The sequence below is a fragment of the Carettochelys insculpta genome, chromosome 2, assembly GCF_033958435.1.
Source record: "Carettochelys insculpta isolate YL-2023 chromosome 2, ASM3395843v1, whole genome shotgun sequence".
Lineage (NCBI taxonomy): Eukaryota > Metazoa > Chordata > Testudines > Carettochelyidae > Carettochelys > Carettochelys insculpta.
This window is the reverse complement of record NC_134138.1, coordinates 212,063,329-212,085,004: the sequence shown is the minus strand read 5'-3', so window position 1 is coordinate 212,085,004 and position 21,676 is coordinate 212,063,329. Positions and strand designations below refer to the sequence as shown.

Sequence of the window (21,676 nt, the reverse complement as noted above, 5' to 3'; positions counted from 1 at the left end):
TCAACATGGATTTGTAAAGAACAAATCATGTCAAACCAACCTCTCTCTGGGATAGTATAACAAGCTTTGTGGTGAGGGAAAGCAATACATGTGGTATACTTTGATGTTGGTAATGCATTTTACACAGTCGTGCATGAACTTCTCATTAATAAACTAGGGAAATTCTATTAGCTCCACCTAGCTTGAAGGTGGATCCCTAACTGGCTGGATAACAGTTTCCAGAAAATAACCATCAATGATGAACATTCATTCTGGAAAGGCATAATGAGTTGTGTTCTGCGGGGATCCATTTTGGGACTGGTTCTGCTCAACATCTTCATCACTTACTTACATGATGGCAGAGAAAGTAAACATATAAAGTTTCTGTTTGAGGCAAAGCTGTGAGGGGCTGCAAGTACTTTGGAGGACAAGATTCTAATTAAAAATGACATTGTCAAACTGGAGGAGTGGTCTGATGTAAATAGGATGAAATTCAACACAGACAAATGCAAAATACTCCACTTAGGAAAGAAGAATGGGTTTTACACAATAGGGAAAATGACTATTTAGGCAGGAGTATTGCAGAAAGGCATCTGGGGTCAGAGTGGACCACATGCTAAACAGGAGGTCAATAGTTCCTCCTCCGAAAAAAAAAGCAAACATCATTCTGGGATATGATAACAGGAGTGTTATAAGCAAGACACAAGAAGTAATGCTTTCACTCTACTCTATGCTTATTAGTCCTCAGCTGGAGTATTGTGTCCAGTACTTGGTGCTACATTTCAGGAACTATGTGGACAAACTGGAAAAGGTCTGGAAAAAAGTAACAAAAATGGTTAAAGATCTAGAAAACAGGACCTGAGTGAAAAGAATTGGAATTGTTTCATCTGGAAAAGGCAAGATAGAGGATATTATAACAGCTTTCAAATATCTAAAAGGTTATTACAAGGAAGATAGACATATTCTTCTTCTTAACTCCTGATGATGCAACAGGAAGCAATGCACTAAAATTCAATACATTTATAACTGTTAAGGTAGCTGAGTCATTGTACCAAAACAAAAGACCCATCTGATTTTGCTTTCTACTATGATTACAACAGACAAATCAGCTACTAGTACGACAATTCTAGATTCACTACCCATTTTTTTTTAAATCAAACCAAACAACATATGCACTGTACTGTGCAAACTAATTTGTATTTTTAGTGATTAAGGTGGAGGGTTTTTTTGAGAAGTGTGTGTACTAAAAACATACTTTGTAGCTATTTTCACTATTTAATTTCTATGTTTCCTTACTTTATTTTGAATTAGTAATGGTGCCTGGAAAGCAAATGGCCTAGCTATCCAAAGCTACTGTGTGTGTGTGTGTGTGTGTGTGTGTGTGTGTGTGTGTGTGTGTGTGTGTGTGTGTGTGTGTGTGTGTGTGTGTGTGTGTGTGTGTGTGTGTGTGTGTGTGTGTGTGTGTGTGTGTGTGTGTGTGTGTGTGTGTGTGTGTGTGTGTACCCTAAAATTGGTGATAGGGCCCGATATGCATCTAGGACAAAGTTGACACATTTCACTGTGTAGACCATTGGCTGACACATTGGTGAGTCAAGATGAAAACGGTTGGCTCTTCAGCAAATCATGAGACCGTATGTTTATATCTGGGAACAATATTTTGATCTCACTAAGGGTTGAAGACTAGAAGTAGCTTTTTTACCAACAGAACTGACCCCAGAAGCTAATCATATATATCTTGTTATATTATTGATACTCTGGTGTTAGCCGGTGGCCGGGTAATGTGCGGTAAGGTACCAACTATGCCCTTGTTATCATCCGAGTTTAAAACTGCAAGAGCGGGGAGCTCGTTGCTGCAAGCAGCCAAGACAGGCTGACGGATTCCCCTGGGTCCTAAGCAACCCAGTTTTTTTCTGTTAGAGCAGGGAGCTGCTAGCACTCTGACCTACAGCCAGGCTTTCGTAACCAAACGGTTAAAGTTCTTTTTGTTGTGCCGGCTGTGTTGCAGTGACAAAGGGTTAACAGAAGTCAGGCTCAGATCTTAACTAGTTACAGGTTTATTAAGCTACAGTTATAAGTGTGTTGTTACAAAAGGCTATTGTCTACTTCTTATATGCTAGCAAAGTACAGGTGTTAACAAGTTACATTACAATCCAATACAAAGATATCTGTTACCATCTAACACAATGATATCTTGATACAACGACGTCTAGTTACAGAGCTCTAATTCTTTAGCTGTGCACAAAAAAAATGGAGACCTAGCATGGGTATATCTTACCCTCTCTGCATCTCTCGATACCAGCGTAGCCAAGCCAGATCGGTCACTCAATTCCGCAGAAAGACGAATACGAGGTTGGGCGTCCCCAGTCGCGGACCTCGGGAGGCAATCACCTGACCCGACCAGCAGGTAGATGGTGGAATGCACTCAAAGTTAGAGTTCTGCTGGGCCCTTCTTTTATACCCCTTTTTGGGTTACGTATTCTCTTTCTTATCTAAGGTGCCAGATTATACTGGTCTGTCTTTTGTGACGCCAGTTTGTTACAAGGGCATTTCCTACTTAATTTGCACTTTCAAGACAGGAGATAAGCAATTTAGGAGTATAGGACATTCTTTTTGTGTGGGCGGAGATTTCCTCTTCGGGGATGGCTATGTGTGTGCATCATATTCATCAATGCCAGCTGGGGTGATTTCTTGAGGGTCCCCCCCCCCCCGGTGACAGTTTGGCCTGTTAGCCTTCTATCTGTACTTTCTGTTTCTCAGGCTCATGATAAGCTAGCACATCTGGGCCTCAATGAGGGCATCAAAGACTGTGCTGTCAGCAGCTGTTTCCGTGCCCTGTGTGCTCCTCAGTGGAGGGCGGGCAGTGAGCAAGCTGGCTTGTAAGGGGGAGACTTTGTCTGGCTACATCTGGTTTGATTACTGAACACTGCAAGGATTAGAAACTGTTGAAGCAGTCAGGAACAAGAGGCAGAGTATCTACAGAGCTGTATCTTTAGAAATTTGCAATTATTCTGCTTTTTCTTCAGGTTAGATATTCTTGTTTGGAGATAGAAAGAGAATCAAGCAGTTAGTAGGTTCACATCTATTTATAATACTGGGGAAAGATTATTGAAAATCAGAATAGAATACTTTTTATAAATCACCAAATTTTTGTAATTAGTGTTCCAACATTACCAAAGATGAGTAGGATGAAGAAAAGAATGTTTAACTCACAAAGGAAATTTCCTAACAGGAGATTAACATAATTAGTTATGCTAGTCGACTAAAAAGAGGTAAAAAATTACATATACATTTACACATGAACAGAGATGAAAAGCTGGAAATTAGGACATATGGGATTTATTTCTATCCACATCATGCACTTCCAGTGATATGCTGGACCCAAATGTGCCTCAATTTGCAAGTCCATAAAAAGCACCTTTGTCATAGGGTATTTTTGAAGCCAAACTTTAAAACATTGAGATCCTCTGACTGATGGCAATATATCACTACAGAAAAGTGTTATAACTAGATAGTCTGTCAGTCACAGAATCAGGGTCTTAAGAAGACCAATAAGGTTGATTGGTAGAAAGCTTTGTTACTGCAATGGTGTGTTGGGTCAGAATGGCATTATATTTGTTTCTGGTGAGGATAGGTGATTGTAGGCTGGAGAGCTTCTACACAGCTTCTCTTAGCAGCAGTTCCCTTGTTCTGGTATCACCGATGAAGAGCCTGTAGAATGCGTAAGGCAAGGAACACAATGTCTACCAGAAGGATGTGTTTGGATGAATCTGTATCAAGAACAGCATAAGCAACTCCAAAAATTATGTATAGGAGTGGATTAAGGGAAGATGATCAGTGGAATACAAGAAAACAGGAGTGTTCACTAATGGCTACAAGCCTGAGAATGCTTGTAAGTCACTCTTTAGTTTAAAAAGTTGCTTGTTAGGAGATATTCAACAGTCCATAAATAGAAAGAAACATGCTTCCAATATGGCCATGTAATTTTGGTGACCAATCTAAAACAAGATTAATCCACAGACTAATTACTTCAGACAAATTGTTCCAATAACTACAAAAACAAATTTGCAAGTCATGATTGGTTCTGGCATCTCACAAAGAGGAAAAGACAGATATACACCTCATATGAACTATTCGCTACAAGTCATTTGTCAAATTCTATACTATTAGTAATCTGGCTTTATTTGATATTGGTTGTTTTATATCATAGTTCATTTCTGAAGACAGGCATGTGCCTGGCCACAAACTTAGGGCTCACAATGAAAGCACAAAAAAGCAACTCCATTCCTGTAATTCTACTCTTTTACAGCCATTCTTTCCCCTTTCCCTAGGCTGCCAAAAAGACTCCCCCCAACAGCTTTTGCTCCTGACTTCTAGGGACAGAAAACTGCTGATCCTCCTTGATCTGATGGGTTGACCTAACACCAAGTGGTCTTAAACTGAATTTCAGAGGCCAGCAACTGCCTCATCCCAGGGCCAGTTTAACCTTTTGAGGCCCCTCCCCTGGCTCTTCCTTGAGGCTCTGCCCATACACAGCCTCTTTCCCTCAGGCCTCACCTGCTGCTCTTCCTTGAAGCCCTGCTTCTACTCAGCTCCTTCATCTGAGTCCCCATCCCAACTCCCCACCCCCCACTTGGCTCATCCCCCCTAATGTCCCACCCATGACTCACACGGTGGGTGGGAGGGAGAGAAGCAAGAAGATGATGAGGGAAAATACAAGAGAGTGATCAGCATGCAGAGCCTCACAGGGAAGAGGTCAAGTGGTGCAGGGGCAGGCCTTGAGGTGGAGAGGGGCAGGGTCACTCTCTGGGTGCTGCAGGTGAGCCAGGCACTATAGGGCAATTGTAAATATAATGCTGCTTCATCCATGTGCAGAAAGGAGGATTCCACTCTTCCCTGCATAAAGACAAAGGTTAGCAGAACCTGAAGCTGTTTAGGAATGGAGGAGGGTAGGGGAGAGGCTGAACACCTTCTTGGACTGACTGATAAGGAACAAGCATGAATGAGCCGTAGCAGCACAGAAGGGAAGTGAGACAAGGAGAGGGTTCAGTAAACGTAACTGAACATGCTTGAAAAGTCACAGCAAATGAATGCTGAGAAAAGAGAACGGAAGAGTTAGATAAACGTCCTCAGGACTAATTACAGGAAGACTCCTCCTTTGCTCTCCAGTATTACTAGTCTTTCAGAAACAGGTCTACTATTATTTCTCCACTGCTCACTTTCTCCTTCTGTTTGGGACTATTTCTAAGATTTCATTAGCTGCATATTAAAATTATAATGCCAAAAACTGTGTTTATTATCTGTGTACGGAATACAAGAAAAATACTTTTAGTCTGTACACTACAGGAATAATTCATGCTTGTCTTACTGACTTCCTGCACAAACATCTCGGCTGATCTCTAAAACCAGTCAGGTAACTCGTGTCTCTGTATAAGGCATATTTACATAGATAAGACTCCATGTGTCCCAAGCCAAACGCACAAAAATGTTTATAATATATTTGGTATGCTTTTTCCCCCAGTCCCACTATGAAAATGACTATCCATGCAGTCAATACAAATTGTTCCAACATATTTATGACAATGAGCAAATCATGTAAAACTCATTGGGAAGAACTGATTCCAACAGAAAGACACTGAAATATAAAGCACCCCCACCAGCCAAAATGTTATGTTTCAAAAGTAAAAAGGACAGGTTGAGAGCAGACTGCCCGTTGTGTTGAACTCTATACTCCTATTTTATGTTACATTGGCAATCCCAACAAATGAGCTCCATAACATGAAAACTGATGTAATGAATCTATAACCCAAGGAAAATATTTCATGAAAGCCAGGATTCAGTCATCTTCTTTTAACCTGAAGCACAAATGCTAACTCCCAGAGAGTAGATGCACCACAAAAGAGAAACAAACAGATAGTACAAGGAGTCCAAAAATGTGCTATATGCCCTATAGAAGACACAAGAACAAATTAGAATATCTGTACTTGTAGTAGGCATCCTTCGATCCCGAGGGGTCATGGGTTTGCGCCCCAGTTGGACTGATTTGAGCAGCGTCTCCTGTGGCTGTGCAACCCAATCTGGGAGTGGCAATCCTTTCCGCACTGTGAGCAGCAGTAGGCAGATGTTGCTCTGGTATCACGGGCACAGATCTTCCTGAGGGCTCTCCTGTCTTCCGCTTCCTTCACCAAGGTAGTTTCATACATAACAAGAGCTTCCTTCACTCCGTTTCCAGGCATGCCTGTCTGAGGCAAGCGAATGACAGGTGTTCACACTGATAGAGAGCGCGCTGAGGTCACGCTTGCACGTGTCCTTGTAGCGCAATTTAGGTCGCCCTTTTGGCCTCTTTCCAGACGCCAGTTCGCCAAAGAGGAGGTCCTTCGGTATTTGGCCATCTGTCATGTGAGAGACATGGCCCAGCCAGTGCATATGCCTCTGTTTGAGAAGGGTGAACATGGAGGCGGTGCCTGCCCTCCCAAGCACTGCGCTATTGGGGACCTTGTCCTGCCATGAGATACTGAGCATGAGCCTAAGGCAGCGCATGTGGAATGTGTTGAGCCGCTGCTCTTGTTTTGAGGGCAAAGTCCATGTTTCACTGGCGTACAGCAATGTGCTCAAAACACAGGCTGTGTAGACCTGCACATTGGTGTGTACAGTGAGCTTACTGTTAGCCCATACTCTCTTCGTCAGACTGGAGAACGTTGTGGTGGCTTTTCCAATGTGCTTGTTGATCTCGCTATCAAGTGAGAAGTTGTCCGAGATCATTGAGCCTAGGTACATGAACTCATGGATGACTTCCAGTTCGTAGTCTAGCACGTTGATAGATGGCTTGTTACCCACATTTTGGCCCATCACCTGGGTCTTCTTTAAGCTGATTGTGAAGCCAAATTCCATACATGCATCCGCAAAGCGAGTTATGAGTGACTGCAGTCCCTGCTGAGTGTGAGCAGCAATAGCTGCATCGTCAGCAAAAAGGAACTCCCTTAGATGCTTCGTAAGCACCCTGGTCTTCGCTCTAAGCCTCGACAGTTTGAAGAGGTTGCCCTCCGTTCTCATGTGGAGAGAGATGCCCTCTGTAGCAGTTTTGAAGGCAGATTTGAGCAAAACTGCAAAGAAGATGCCGAACAGTGTTGAAGCCACCACACGTTCCTGCTTCACTCCGCTGAGAATCTCAAAGGGTTCGGATGTGGATCTGTCATATACGACAGTCCCCTTCATGCCTTCATGGAAGGCCCTAATAATGCTGAGCAGAGTTGAGGGACAGCCGATCTTCTAGCCAGAATCACGAACAGACTTTTTCTGCTGATGAGGTCAAATGCCTTGGTCAGGTCGATGAAGGCAACATACATTGGTTTGTTCTGCTCCTTGCACTTTTCTTGCAGTTGCCTAACAGAGAAAACCATGTCTATGGTGGACCATTCAGCTCTGAACCCACACTGAGACTCAGGGTAGACTCCCTCCGCAAGAACATTGAGCCTCTTCAGAACAACACATGCAAATAGCTTCCCCACAGTACTGAGAAGGGAGATGCCGCGATAGTTGTTACAATCGCTTTTGTCACCCTTGTTCTTGTTGACAGCATCGATGTTAGCATCCCTCGTATCTTGCGGTACGCTGCCTTTTCTCCAGCATTGGCAAAGTATTCCAGGCAGCTCTGAAACTAGGGTACCATTGGCACATTTGAGGATTTCTGAGGGAATACCATCTTTCCGTGGGGCTTTTCCAGAAGAGAGTGCTTTTAGTGCATCGCTGAGTTCCTCCAAGGTGGGCTCAGCATTGAGTTCAGTCATGGTGGGCAGAGGCTCGATGGCATTCAGGGCTCTCTCTGTGACTACAGGCTCTCTGGCGTACAACTGTGAGTAGTGACCCACCCAGCTTTCCATCTGCTTGGTTCTGTCCTTCAAGACCTCGCCTGTGACCGACTTTTGTGGGGAAGTCTTTCTTTGTGATGGACCGATGTCCATCCGTAGTCTTCTCAGCTCGTTGTTAATGACTGCTGTCTTCTGGGGGTTACTAATGCTCTGTAGGTCTTCTGTAAGGCCCGGAGTCATGGTCCTCACATTCCATGTGCCCAGCCTGAAGGCTGGATTATTTTGTTGCTTGTTTGTTTTGCCTGGTGTAAGGTTAACGATCCACCTTTCGGTGATTCCCTAAGCCCCACACACCCAGAGGAGCAAGTGGACTGTGGCGAGGCAGCACCTACTTGGCTGGAGGCTGCCCAGCTTGAGGCGGGCGGTAGCTGCCCAATGAGATCCGAAGACCTCTCCCACCGTCGGAAGCAACCCCTGGCGCCTCACTCTATGCCAATCGAGTACAGTGGCTTAATACCAGTAACTGCTGCTTCCCGTGTTGTGTCACCGCTCAGAAAGCGATGCTGGAGTGTCCTCTCCAGGGTGCAGGCCTGGGCAAGTAAGTTTGAAGAACCAGCTGACGCCCAGCAGCAGGTTCTCCTCTCCGCGCCACTGATGTAATCCAAGGGAAAGGCGAAAGCCAGTACAGCTTGGCACCAATGTCATCGCAGGAGCTGCCAGAGTGAGATTGAGCACAACCTCAAACTGCCTTACGGGTTCCATCTCCAGATTTTTCCTCAGGGTTTACTCCCAAAGCCTCTCCCTTGACTAGGTATCGCTGCAAGGCAGCAGAGGTTTTACATCAGAGTTTCCTTCTCCTAGGTGGGTGGCCTTCCCAGGCTGATGAGCCCCATCTGCCCGAAATCTGTACTTGACAAATACAATTTCAACATTTTAGATCAAGCACGAGGAAGAACATCTCCAACCCTTCCCACACAAAACAATATACCCTAAAGTGACGTGAACTAAGATGATTGGTATAGTGTATATGTCAGTATAATTAATGCATATCTGTGTTAGGAAAAAAAAAAGTAATGTAGCAATATAGAGGCTAGGACAATGTACAAATATAAAATACAGCCAGGTTTCTCTCATTAACCACTAGGGAATGCAGTAGCTGAAGAAGCTCCTCTAATTGCAATTGGGAGTAATGGAACCAACTGTTACAGGCTATAAAATTTAACATGTATCACATAGCACATGCTTCTTCTACCTCCTTTGTGAAGTTTCAGATTTTATTACACAACCAACCCACAAAGCCATTACTGTAAAAGACAAACGGCTGTTAAAGATCATACATTTTATAAAAAACAAAATCATGCACAACTAGCTATTAATATAGAGGCTCTGCATTGTTAATTATTTACACACACACAGCATCCTGGAAAAGGCAATTCAAACCTTTAGTTCCTATCACAGCACCATATTTCTCTAGGTTGGCTTAGGTAGTTTCAATGTAAAATTCAACCTCAAACTTCACTAGTTTTACTAAGAAGTCAGAGCAAATATATGTTTAGTAAACTGAGTTCTGAACAGTTGGTGACAGACATCTCCCAGTACCACTTTGAAATAACTGTGTAATGAGTTAATAAAATTTATAACAAGTGTTTCACCTGAATTACAGGCAATCATTTAAAATTTCATATTTAGGGAAGTAACTTATTAAGTTCAGGTAACAGAGGCCAAAATGTTTATACTGGGGCCTAAAGATACACACCTAAGGCTGTATTCAGGCATCTAAATAAAAACAGAAGCTTTCATTGGAATTGTGGGTGAGCAGCACCTAAATAAAGGTTTAAGTGCATTCCGTTAAGCACTCAGAAAACAATAGTTTGGTGTGACGAATTATTGGACTTCTGATAACCCTTCTGAGGTCTGGAGAAAAGTTAGCAAGCGAACACAAATCTGGAGTTGTAGGAAGTAATTTAATAATGGGTTTGGGTCATACACAGAATGACTACATGTCTTTCATACAAACTGCCCCAAAAGACTCCAGGGAGATAAAAACATAATCCAGTAAGAAAGAATTAAGAAACAAACACGGGGGGAACAGGACCGAGAATTGAAAAGAAACAGAGCCCAAGAGGTAGAAAGACACAGACATTTTCTTGTCTAATGAGACCAGTTTCTGAAACACAAGTAATACTGGAAAGCAAGGGAGGAGTCTTCCTATAATTAGTCATGAGACATTTAGCTCTTTCTTTCTCCTCTCACAGCATTCATTTGCTGTGACTTTTCAAGGGGAGAATGTGTCAGCATTCTGACACTGACTAGGAGTGAAAGAGCAGAAGGATTTAAAAGGGGCAAGCCCAGGTGCCCTGTCCTACAGAGCACACAAAAACAGCATTCAGTCTCTCTCCTCTTTATGTGACAAAATACCAACTTTTGATAGGGCCTGATAGAGGCATTGCATTGAACAGCCCTTTATCAGAGGAGCTAAGAAGGGATTTTTCCTTTACCAACATACTGGCCAGGGTGGAGTGGAGGTTTTTCCGGCTTCCCCACCTCAGCTTCAAGGATGTTTTTGTTGATGTAAGATGTGAAATGAGTTAAATAATGAGTTGTGACAAATTAGCTTAAGCAAATGTCCACTGAGTGCACTTCACAGGGAATGTATAAAGTGACCAGATAAATGATTTGGTAAAGGACTTAAAAAAGGACATTGTGATTGAAGTAACAAAACGGGGAGTGGGAGGTGTGGGGTTCCTATGAAGAGGATGGCAAGGAGCCAAAAACCATTTCTTTAGCCTAACTTAACCCTCCTACAAGGTTCGGAGGCAGGTGGGGTGAGGGGAACAGCAAGGTCTCAGATATGGGTTAGTTGGGCAATCTGGATTGAAAAGGACAAGGGGCTGGTGGAAATTCCCAGGTAGTTTTTGAAAGAACATAGGGTTACTGGCACTGTGCACTTTAATCTACTGGGTAATCTCAGATATCTAATAATAAACATGCTGCCTGATTACATATACATCAAGTGTGTACTGTTTCTCTCTTGGCACAGGCACACAATAAAGAAATCCAACCTGTTGGCTGCAACACTTTCTGAGTAACAACACTATCATCTATAATCTTTAAAAATTCCAAGGATATTTTAGTACTGGCAGCAGGAGACTCCGACTAATGTTATTCAAACTGAAATCTCCTATGACCGCTCTCTCTGAGTCTTTTTTCCCCTGACAAATTGTAGATAGATGTGTAAAAAGACAGTCATTCTGTTCCCTAGCACTGATCCTTTAGAATTCAATTTTCTTCTGAGTTATCAGTGAGTTTCCTGAGTTAACAGGAAATGCCATTTCTCATACAAAGTGCCGCTCCCCATCCCATTTTGCACATTCAATCATTCCTAAACACATGAACTCACCATTGTCACTAGAGAAAAGTCAGGACAACAAATATTCAAAAGATAGACGTCTCTGCCAAGAACAAGCTGAAGACAAATGTCTGCTGACCATCTGATTGCACATCAAATTGTAAACTGATTTACAATTATAATGTTATCCTTCAATCTATGTGAGCATTTCTGCCAGTGAGGCAACCTACAAGGTATAACTACTGAGGAAGGATACTTAGGAAACCTACAAGGATTTTATTTTTAATTTAGGACAGGATAGGAGCTGGCAACCAAAATAGCAAGAAGGGCCATTTTTTAAAATTCATTAAAAAAACCAAAACTCAATAATTCACGAGCTGCAATGCACTTGAATACAAGACGGTCCTTAATGTGAAACCATACTTTCTGTAACCCTATTTTAAGAACGGTGTACACACAATAATTTGTAATATGACATATGTTTACATTCACCATTTATCAAAAATTACGAGGTTTTTTTTTTTTTTTTGAACTTTGCAATTACAGTGTTGGGATACACAAAGATGTCCTCAAAGAGACGCAGGTTGCAGACTCTGGTCAAGGAAATGACTAACGTTCAACTGATTTCATTCTGTTCTGTTAAAGCATGCTCACTGGCAAACACGATAAATACATACTTCCACAACGTTATTTACCTTCTGACTGTCATGTTCAAAAGTTGAAAACCAATGTTCTGCGGTTTCCATAAGATGTGTGAACATTGCACTGAGGGGAAAAAACAGAAATTTTAAATAAATGTTAAATAATATACTGTCTACAACACTAAAAGAAATGTAAATACAACAGGTAGTTGTTAAAACTTACTAGGCATCATGTTCCAGATACTCAGGGTTCAAAAGAGCTTTCATTTCCTCACTGAAAACAGCCAACAATGAACAATCAATATTTGAATATTTTTTTTGGTCAATATTCTCCATGTGCTCTTATGTATTAGTAAACTAACTTCATATAAAGTGTAAATGAGAAAAACTGGCCTTTTTTTAATTAAAAAGAGTAACTCCATTGAACAAATGAAGTCTTTCCTTTCTATAAAGATCAAAAACAAATTAGCTGCCTTGTCTGAGCTACAATGAAGTAACCATCTAATTATTCCAAATAACAAATTACTGAATGTCACAATGTATTATTTGAATATGCTTGATCTAGACTAATTGATTACTGCACAATCTATCACTGTTTGTCCAAAACAAAACAAAACAAAAAGGTTACTGATCAAATAAGCAATATCAAAACATTAATTTATTTTGCTTTAATAACTTCTATTTTTATTGCATTTTAACAGCGATTAATCAGTGACAGTACCTCTTATCCATCTACTTTGCTACACACCTCCTTTTTTATTGGGGGGATAGAACTGGATGCTACGCATATTACATGATTATTCTGAGCAACCTGCAAGCTTTCTCCCACTGAAGAGCATCTTGTAATGCAACTTCAGGATTTCTAAACAGAGACACTGAATGAAAACAAATACACATAAGCAACCTCCACCTCTATGCTAATAGTGACTTTAAACAATGTTGCTGAGTATTGCTAAGAGAGGTTATGTTATAAGAGGGCTAATTAAATTATATTAATGCAGCTGGGCTCCAAAAGCAAATGTAATAAGACAACTGCAAAATATTGTTGCACAACACTAAGTGATTTAGGCAGGCAACTTGTTCAAAACCAAGCATGCTTCATTCATGGACTGAGAGAATAAAAAGCATCTGAATTTAGCTGACGCACAATCATGTGCGCTATAATCTTTATGGTTAGTCTATTTTCATGAAATAGAGAAAGAATGCCTAAACTTAATATTATTTTAAAGTTCAATGATAGTTACTTAATATAGCTATTAAAATATTGTATGGGATGAACTAATTATCGATCGCTGAAATATTTTTGTATAGGATTATATACATGTATGAGAAGAAAATATTGTTAAACAATACATTCATTCCTGAACTAGACTTCTCTGATCTGTCTCCTCTCTACAATGACATAGATTCAAGAACTGCTGGGTCTTGTACAATGCAGTGAAAATAGTATATGTATAGGTGTTAATTTGATACTTTTCCTCTAGGTGGTCGCTCTCTCTTCTTTCACTGAGTAAAATACAAGAATTACTTTTCCAAAAACCCTATCCAGGACTTGCATTTGATTTTGATGGAGGCATGAGGGCACCTCAAAAATTAATCTTCTAATCATGAGAAAACAACAAAAAACTAGTAAGAGAAAACTTAACCATCAGTTCTATTTGGATAGATATTAAATCCAAAATGTTAATTCTACAGAAGATCCAGCTTAATTCTTAAATCTACAATAATATGGAAAAATGTGACAATTTCTATATTACCTGGATAAACATATAACACTTGCCTTGGCTGTGCAGCTTCACTTGCATGTAAAAAAGCCTGGTGATCACAATGCAGGATAAAGACTATAGGCGCTAAAAGTTCATGCATACCCTAAACATTAAAAGGCAAGAAAAGTAAAGTCAGATGTTTCGTTCATGCACCAGGACAGTAATGCTCCACCTCAGCATCCAGCAGCCAATAACATTAACAGCAGCAGCATAATGAAAGGCAAGAAAATTTACATTCCTCGACTTGATTCCTAATCAATGGGTTTTGTTTTAAATTCTGATTAAATCTAAGTGTTTATTCTCCTATAAAATACGGGAAGTGAGTGACTCTCCCTTTTCATAACATGACAGACATCAATTTGGCAGCGGAAGACAAACCCGCACCTGGCAGTTACTCCAAGATCTATGTTCATAAATATGAATTTTATTTATGATAATTGCAATCATGAAGTACAATATCGAGATCTGCAATAAGGGCAAATTATGAAATATAAACTGACCTTTATTTGATAATGTTCCCAAACTGGGATCTCAGTTGCTTTCGGAAAAAACAAAGGCAATCCTTCGGAGGATTAGAAAATGAGCTATTCATGCCTATGGAGACTAGAACTAATATTTATTTTAACATATCTTCATTATGTTTATGTTAAAAGATTTATGCAGAGAGATGTATACAGATTGATTTTGTCTTGTCTGGCACTCTCAGACCTGACGATTGCTGGATCACAGGAGGTCAATATTGTCTAGAAGCATTACCAACATTTGCACTGCTTACTGGGCTCTTACAAGACACTTAGGGGTAAATTACAGCTAAACAACAGCACAGAATACTCATAACTGGGTCTGGTGGCTGTAAACAAACTTTATGGGATCATGGGAAGCTTGGCCACACCCATGATGAATGGTCGCCGAGGTAACTAAAATTGTGATAGAATACAAATGTTGATGGATGAGAGAATGCTGGACTAAAACCTTTGTAAGCCAATACAAGACAAAACATTAATATTGTTCTATTTCACATTTGGCATCCACACTGCAACACTGCCCCCCACCCCCAAAACAAAACAAAACCCTGACTGAAGAACATCTAGGAGTGAAATCTGCGATAGTGTCCTATGCAAACTCATTCCAAAATCCCAGATAAGATGAATGTTTTGGATTAAATAATCGGCAGCGAAATACCTCAATATGTTGAGATTTTTAATAGTCACCTCTTGGCTGAAAAGCAAACCTCTACCCATTTCTACTGCATTCAGGTTACATCTGAAAAGATTTTTTTCCTGAAAACCAGAGGCACTTAACATAGAATGGTTCTTCCAAGAAGCTTTAACTCCCTTACGCCCCTTTGAAGATCCCAGACTTAAGTTTTAAAATAAATAAATATATACAGCAACCCTTATCAGAAACGGATGCAGTGCAAGATAAAATATCACACATGAAATTAAAAGGTGTAATTTCATAAATATGCTTCTGACTGTATTTGGCATGTAGCTCACAAACAATCCTCCCCCCAGTCTTTTTCAGGGACCACTATATATGTATTAAGAATTGGATATTCGGCGTTAAGTGCCCTAAAAATTCGTGGAGTGCATTCAGATTTTTTGCACACCTGTCAGGAGAGTATCTGACACAAAGAGTACCACAAATCACCTGCTTGAGCTCTTCACTAAACTGCAGTCCAGCCTCCTGCCACAAGACTATGCAGTTCATGTGGCTGGGTATGCCTCAGCCAGTTAAATGAAATGGAAACCAGAACCACCAAATGAGTCTCCTCTACAGCAGAAAGAAGCCTCATAAATGGAGGAGGAGCTCATCTTCAGAGTGCAGGGATGCCAAAATAGAACAACCACCGTATGCTGAAAAGAAATTTCTTCTACATTACCCACTCCTAGAACAAATGAGCAGGATATTGGAGAGAGAGGGATGGCCTCTGAAGAGGATAGAGACATTGGGAGATGATAAGACACGTTCATAGAATCCTAGGGCTGGAAGGAACTTCAGGAGGCTGAATGCTACCATGTCCATATGTTTAAAAATTGTAAGTCAGCCCTCCCTCCACAGTCATAAGATTTTAAACAATGAATTTGGCGGGTTTCTTCTCTGCCTTTCAATTTCTGAGCTTTCAGGGCACACTTTGGACATGTTTTCAAGCCTTTCTCTGCAACAATAAGCATTAGACTTTTTTTTTTTTTTAAAAAACGCAAGCATTTGATTATTCCAGGAGCTGATGCCTTAAGAAAAATATCAAATATGGCAAGATTTATGATAAGATCATTCATCTTCGCCATTGGGCTTGGGAGAGACATATGAACTTGCCGCATAGGAGTGGGAAAGAAAAAGGAGGCTTTTGAGAGGTCCAGAAACAAGAAGATAGATAAAACTGCCAAAACTAATGAGATAAACTGGAGGCTAAATAGGCTGTAATTTTATTCACTTCATACCTCCTCAAAGTTAAACATGAATGTAAAACCTACTGTTGTCTAAATGCCCTACCACCCCATATATATTAAAAATTGCAAAAGAGAAACAAGGACCCCAATAAAATGATTGTTTAACACAAACTGACTATCAAAAAATAAAATGTATAAACTACAGAGTAAAACGTAAAAGGACATAAGGTAGAATTAGTTAGAGATGATAAGAGCCCAGCATAATGCACAATATCCCAATATTATAGTACAATAACTGCCAAATAAAGCAGAATCATAAAGTGACTATCCATATAAAATTGTAACAAAGCAAATGGGTAATAAAAATATCAGGATTTCAAACAGGCACCTCTGAACCTTCGGTGAAAAGAGCACTTTAAACATTTAGGCCTTTTTGACTTGGTTGTAGAAGCCACTAGCATATTATATACACATTTTTGTACAGAACATCAACAATTTACTATGACTTTTTAGTGTTAATAAGAGGGTTGACAGAATTCAGATCATTTTATGACACAGAGCAACAACAGCAAAAGAGTGATTTTATAATAGTCTTTGGTTTTAAAAGAAAACCAGAAATACAGTATTTCTAGAAATGAAATAGAAATGGATATATTTCAAAATTATATTGACAAAGGCAATTATGAGCGAACAATGGCTGACCTAATGGTTTATCTTAATTATTCTATTTCTCTTCAATTAACTAGAGCTAGAATTTTGACACCAAACTTAGTACAGCCTTTTGAAGGAAACAATGACTTTTTTTACATATTTTAATGAAAAATTAATACACTTGGCTTTGTACTTCTCTGCATACTGATGCTTTTGTAGAAAATGAAAGATCCACTGATGTTAAAATCTCAGAAGTCCCTAATACAGATTGCAAATTTTTATTTACACATAAATATTACAAGGAAGAGAAATATGTTTAGCAGTAAAATAAAACTTTACTTTGCAATGATTAAAAAACACTTGGGAACCCTCCTAACAAAGGCAACAGATAGAAACGCGCGCGTGTACACACACACACGAAAAATACAAGTTGCTATTTGTAAGAAAGCATTGTAAAACTTTGCTGATATTTTGAATTAAGTGTGTTTTTAAGTGAAGTAACAGTTTCAATTAAAAGCTGTGAGTTTGACCATTTTCATAACTCATCAGGTATAACTGAGTTTCAGATCCTGGAAATTGGCAGTCTAGCTAGGGTTATTCAGACCCTAGTCATTACAAACTCCAGGTGCTGCCCACATATTTAAACCTAGAACTAACAACAACAAGCTTTTACTTTCTTTCATGCTAGCATTTTAGTGAAATAGCTTAATTTAGATCAAAGATTTTTGTTTGCTTGTTTATGTCTTTGTAAAAGTAGGTGTTTGGTGTGTAAAAATGAGAGAAAGGTGTATCATTTGTATTTTGTTCTAAAAGTTATTATACCACTTTCTTAAAGGCTTGACATGCATAATTGAGGTCTAGTTCCTGTAAAACTATTGTCTACTGCATCACGCAGGCATCTCCCCTGACCAGTTAATGGCTGCATTGTACCAAGGAATATAGCGGTTATGGGAGAGAGATCATGATCAAAAAGGCAGAGGGTATCTCAGAGGTAACTAGACCCAGTCCCATGAAGGGCTTTGAATATCAGATCAAAACAAATTGTATTGGATTTTGTGGTTCACTTGGGAGCCAACATGGAATTCACAAGTGATGCGCTAATGGCAACCCTAAATACTAAGCAGAGCAGCACTATGTTTTGTATTGGATGAAGCTATTTTGGGTTATGTAGCTTCATTCCTAGATACATAATAAAATAAGCAAAACTGTAGGTCATGAACGAGCAGATGGCCATGGACAGGTATTAGACAGGGTTAAGAGAGATCAGAAATGATATGATAACCTCACCACACATGCAGTACTTCTTGTCAGCTAATCTTTGATACAGTATTGACAGAGGCAGCTTTGGAGGAGATCACTATTTAAGACCAGGACTGCCAAGAATATAAAGAAAAGCTAGTTATTATGGACAATAGTTTTGTGGGGATATGGAGAATGGAGATCTTGAGAACAAGCAGTGGTGATGGGAGTGGAAAATATCTCTCAATAAAGAAAAAAGGGTTGAAAAAGATTGTTACAAGAAAGGGAGTTTTGTGACTTTGGAATAGCACCACAGTTCTTGACTCTTGCACTGAACACTTGTCATAAATATTAGTCATTTTTCATCATCCAATTCACTATATTTTCCAATGTTTATCCCTTCCTTTACTCTTGCGGCAACCTTCTTCTGAAACTACTGCAACGTTGAAGTGACACCAGTCAAAAACAGAGGTAAAAAGAAGTTTCTTTGTCAACAGCCTGTAGGCTCACAAAATTGAACCTGTTCTTTTATCTCCCTATGTTCATTTAGCCCACCAAGCAGTCTTTATTAAAGCTGAGGCATCAGGCAGTCAAAGTTCATTAATACCATTTATATAATCTCTGCAGTTTCAATTAACTCAGCAAGACACTTTACTACATGATAACAGTCTCATTAATTCAATAAAATCCCATAACTATTAACAATATGGTCTATGTTAAACGGGGTGTCACCTAGTACAAAATAATAGCTTTAACAGCTTGTGATGAAACTCAGGGTGTTTTTTTTTTAATTTGATCTGGCTAAATATTCAAGCCTTACGTAGGAAGGTATTATTTCTCTGTAAGGAATCTAAATGATTTTAAACATGAACAGGGGGCAATTAGGTGCTTTCAAGTCATATCAAAGAGTGAAATTATACTTCTTATTTAATAAATGATACACTAAATTAATCAGAATGTGGTGTACCCTCTCCCTCATCATCTCATCATAAATACTCTGGGTTACATTCACTAGAAATAAGCAAGGCTGAATACCATTTGAGTATTTCCACAATAGCGCCCTGAAAAATACAGCTTGCTGATCTAATTTTTCTCTCTCCATGACACAAGGTAAGCTCTCTATTTACAGGCCATCAAAAAATAGAAAATATCCAGCTGATAGAGATTTGCCACTTTTGTTAACTATATATTTGATCTTCAATATCATCTACAAGACAGTTCTTGAAAACTTGCTACTTCAACTCAAATTTGCTGATCTTTCATGAGACTCAAATAATTTCCTATCTTAAGGATGGACTGGCTGGAGAATATGTGAAAGGATACAATATGTTTTAACTGTTCGTAGGCTTACAACAACTTGGCATTCTTGTCATAAATCATTTTCTGTATACCTACAGTTTCTCTACAGTTTAGTTCTTGTTCACAGTAACTCAGTTCTTAGTCTCAGCACAGTACAATACATTACTTGAAAGTAAAAAAAATATTCTGATTTCTATGTTTCATTCACTCATGCATTATGCTCATTTAAAAATCTTTAGAGCAAATGCTGAATTTACCTTTCCCCTTAAAAGGAATGCACAGTTGGGTGCAGTTGAAATTTAGCTTTTACCTTTTAATAAGAAGATAACTACGGGTTTGAGTAGATATTCTGTCCAGCAATATACTGGAACTTACAGTTTATATACAGTTATGAAAAGATTAAAAACGTTTCAGTTGCACCCACTATATCACATCATATTTTGGTCATGCAGTAGGAAGTAAAAGGGCCAAACAGTGAATGTACAGTATGTCTGCATCATATTGTAAAAATCACAGAAGAATTTCAAATGTTATGTGTGTTGTAGAATTGTCTGATTATCTCTAATCATCCCTTCACCTTATTTATACATTTCTACAGTATCATATATTTTAACTGTGGTGCCCATATTCATCTAAACACAGAAAAGCTTTTCATTGAAAAGAGGTTGTCAAACGTTCAGAAAAGCTGGAAGATAAGATTTAGCAGTTTACAGAAGACAATTTGAGGGAATGTCTTATGAGGAGGAAGCATATGTGCTTGAATGAGGTTACTTTTCTTACGGTGCAGCTGACAAGTAGCTCTTTGATTGCTTTAGCACTATGATACAGCTTTGGATACAATAAAACCTACATTATTGTTTCAATCATTTGTCAAGAGCTATAGAAAATGTTGAGTCAATGGATGCCACCTGTATGATATTTTCATTACCTGTTTATAAAGCAACTGCTCATTTTCTCTAGCATAACAGAACAGAACATCTGTAAGAATTTTTCTCACACTCTCCTGCTGGAAATACTGCATTTCAGGAAATCTGGAAAAAGAAAATTTTTTTTATTAATGTCAACCACAGAGCTCACAAAAACTCCCTCACACTTTAGATATACACTTGGGCATTGATAAACAGTCTTAGGTAAGCAATTATGTCTATTCTCCATTACCCATTTTCTCCATGTACTGGGGTTCTGGGAGAAAAAAAAAACAAGGAAAAAGTTGTGTTGTTTATTTTGAAAACAAAACTTTGTGAACCTTATAATCCAGCATATATCAAACATGTCAGTACATATTAAAAACAAATGTATGGTATCCTATGATTAAAGAGTAGGGTTACACAAGAATGAATGAAAATAGCAAGTACATTGGTTACTTACAAAAAAAATTGGTAAGTTGAACCATCTATTGAAAATCGTTGCACCATGCCTGAAGCAGGGGGGACACTACTCAAGTATGTTGGAGGAATACAGCAGTGGGAGAGCGAGGGAAAGCGGGGAGAGGATGAGATGCTGAATGGGTAGGAGGTCAGACACTGCTGTAAAAGGGTGGCTGGGTGCGGGGAGTGGAGAGTCAACTTGGCAAGGCTGACCCATCCCCCTGGGAATGTAAGGGTTTAAGGTTATAAAAGGTGCAAGCCCTGCTGTTGGAAACCATTTTTCCAGGCAGCACTCTCCCACGCTCCCCTCATTGTGCAAACATCAGGTTGAGTTACAATCTGCTGTGGGCAGTTTTAGGGGTCTGGGAAGGAATCTTTTCATATTGGTGTAGATGGAGTGGACTTTTTTTCACCTTGGCATGCCACCATCGGATGTCAGGGAAAACTATTATGGTGAGAAAAAAAGGGAGTTCAGGCTGTAGCTGACAAGTTTTGTTTTTTGAAATGTGGGGCAGATGTCCAGTACAGGGACTCCAGAGCACGCAGGGATCAGATGAAAAGCTGGTAAGGGACTTGGAAAAGAGGTGATGGCTAAAGGAGTGGAATGAGGAAAGGTTCAGGGATCCCATGATTGGCATTGTAGGGCGCCAACACCTCTTTCTAAGAGGGGTGCATGGTAAGGCCCAAGCTGTAGGTTGGCTGGAGGGTGGATGGCAAGGTCAAAGCCATGGCTTGTCTGAGGGACCTAAAGCAAAAATGAAGGATGGTGGGGGTCAGGTTGGTGGAAATGCTGAGTAGTCATTTGAATGAACATGGAGTTGACTAAACTCATACCTGCAGAGTAGACTCAGGCATCTAATAAGAAGTTTGAACTCTAATTAAATCCATGTCAAGTATCATGTGCCCTTCTTTCGGCATAGACAGACAATGACTGACCAGGAAAATCTGATCTAAGAGACAGTGTGCCATATTAAAATATGATGCCCACTTCCAAAGGGGCAAAATGGAAGTCCCAGGACTTTTTCCTGAAGTGACACTTGCTCTGCCTTAGAGCCATACCTTGTTCAAATAAAGAGTAAGAAGATGGAATGAATGAGACAGGAAATGGGAAAGCAGCTGCCAAAGAAAGGTGGAAGAGCTCCATCCCTCCTGTACCCAGACTGCTGCTGTAAGATCCAGCAAACCAGGGA

The 21,676-nt window shown here is 39.7% G+C and overlaps 1 protein-coding gene across 1 annotated transcript in view; it reads right to left on the bottom strand.

Moving 5' to 3' along the window:
• The window catches only part of TBC1D5 (TBC1 domain family member 5), a 560,176-nt gene that overhangs the window by 213,023 nt on the left and 325,477 nt on the right, over window positions 1–21,676 (bottom strand). The window contains exons 12-15 of the mRNA XM_074984496.1: window positions 20,048–20,150; window positions 13,555–13,643; window positions 11,998–12,048; window positions 11,829–11,898 (exon numbers count right to left, since the gene is read on the bottom strand). Of these exons, the coding sequence (XP_074840597.1) occupies window positions 11,829–11,898; window positions 11,998–12,048; window positions 13,555–13,643; window positions 20,048–20,150 (313 nt within the window). The remainder of the gene's footprint in view (window positions 1–11,828; window positions 11,899–11,997; window positions 12,049–13,554; window positions 13,644–20,047; window positions 20,151–21,676) is intronic.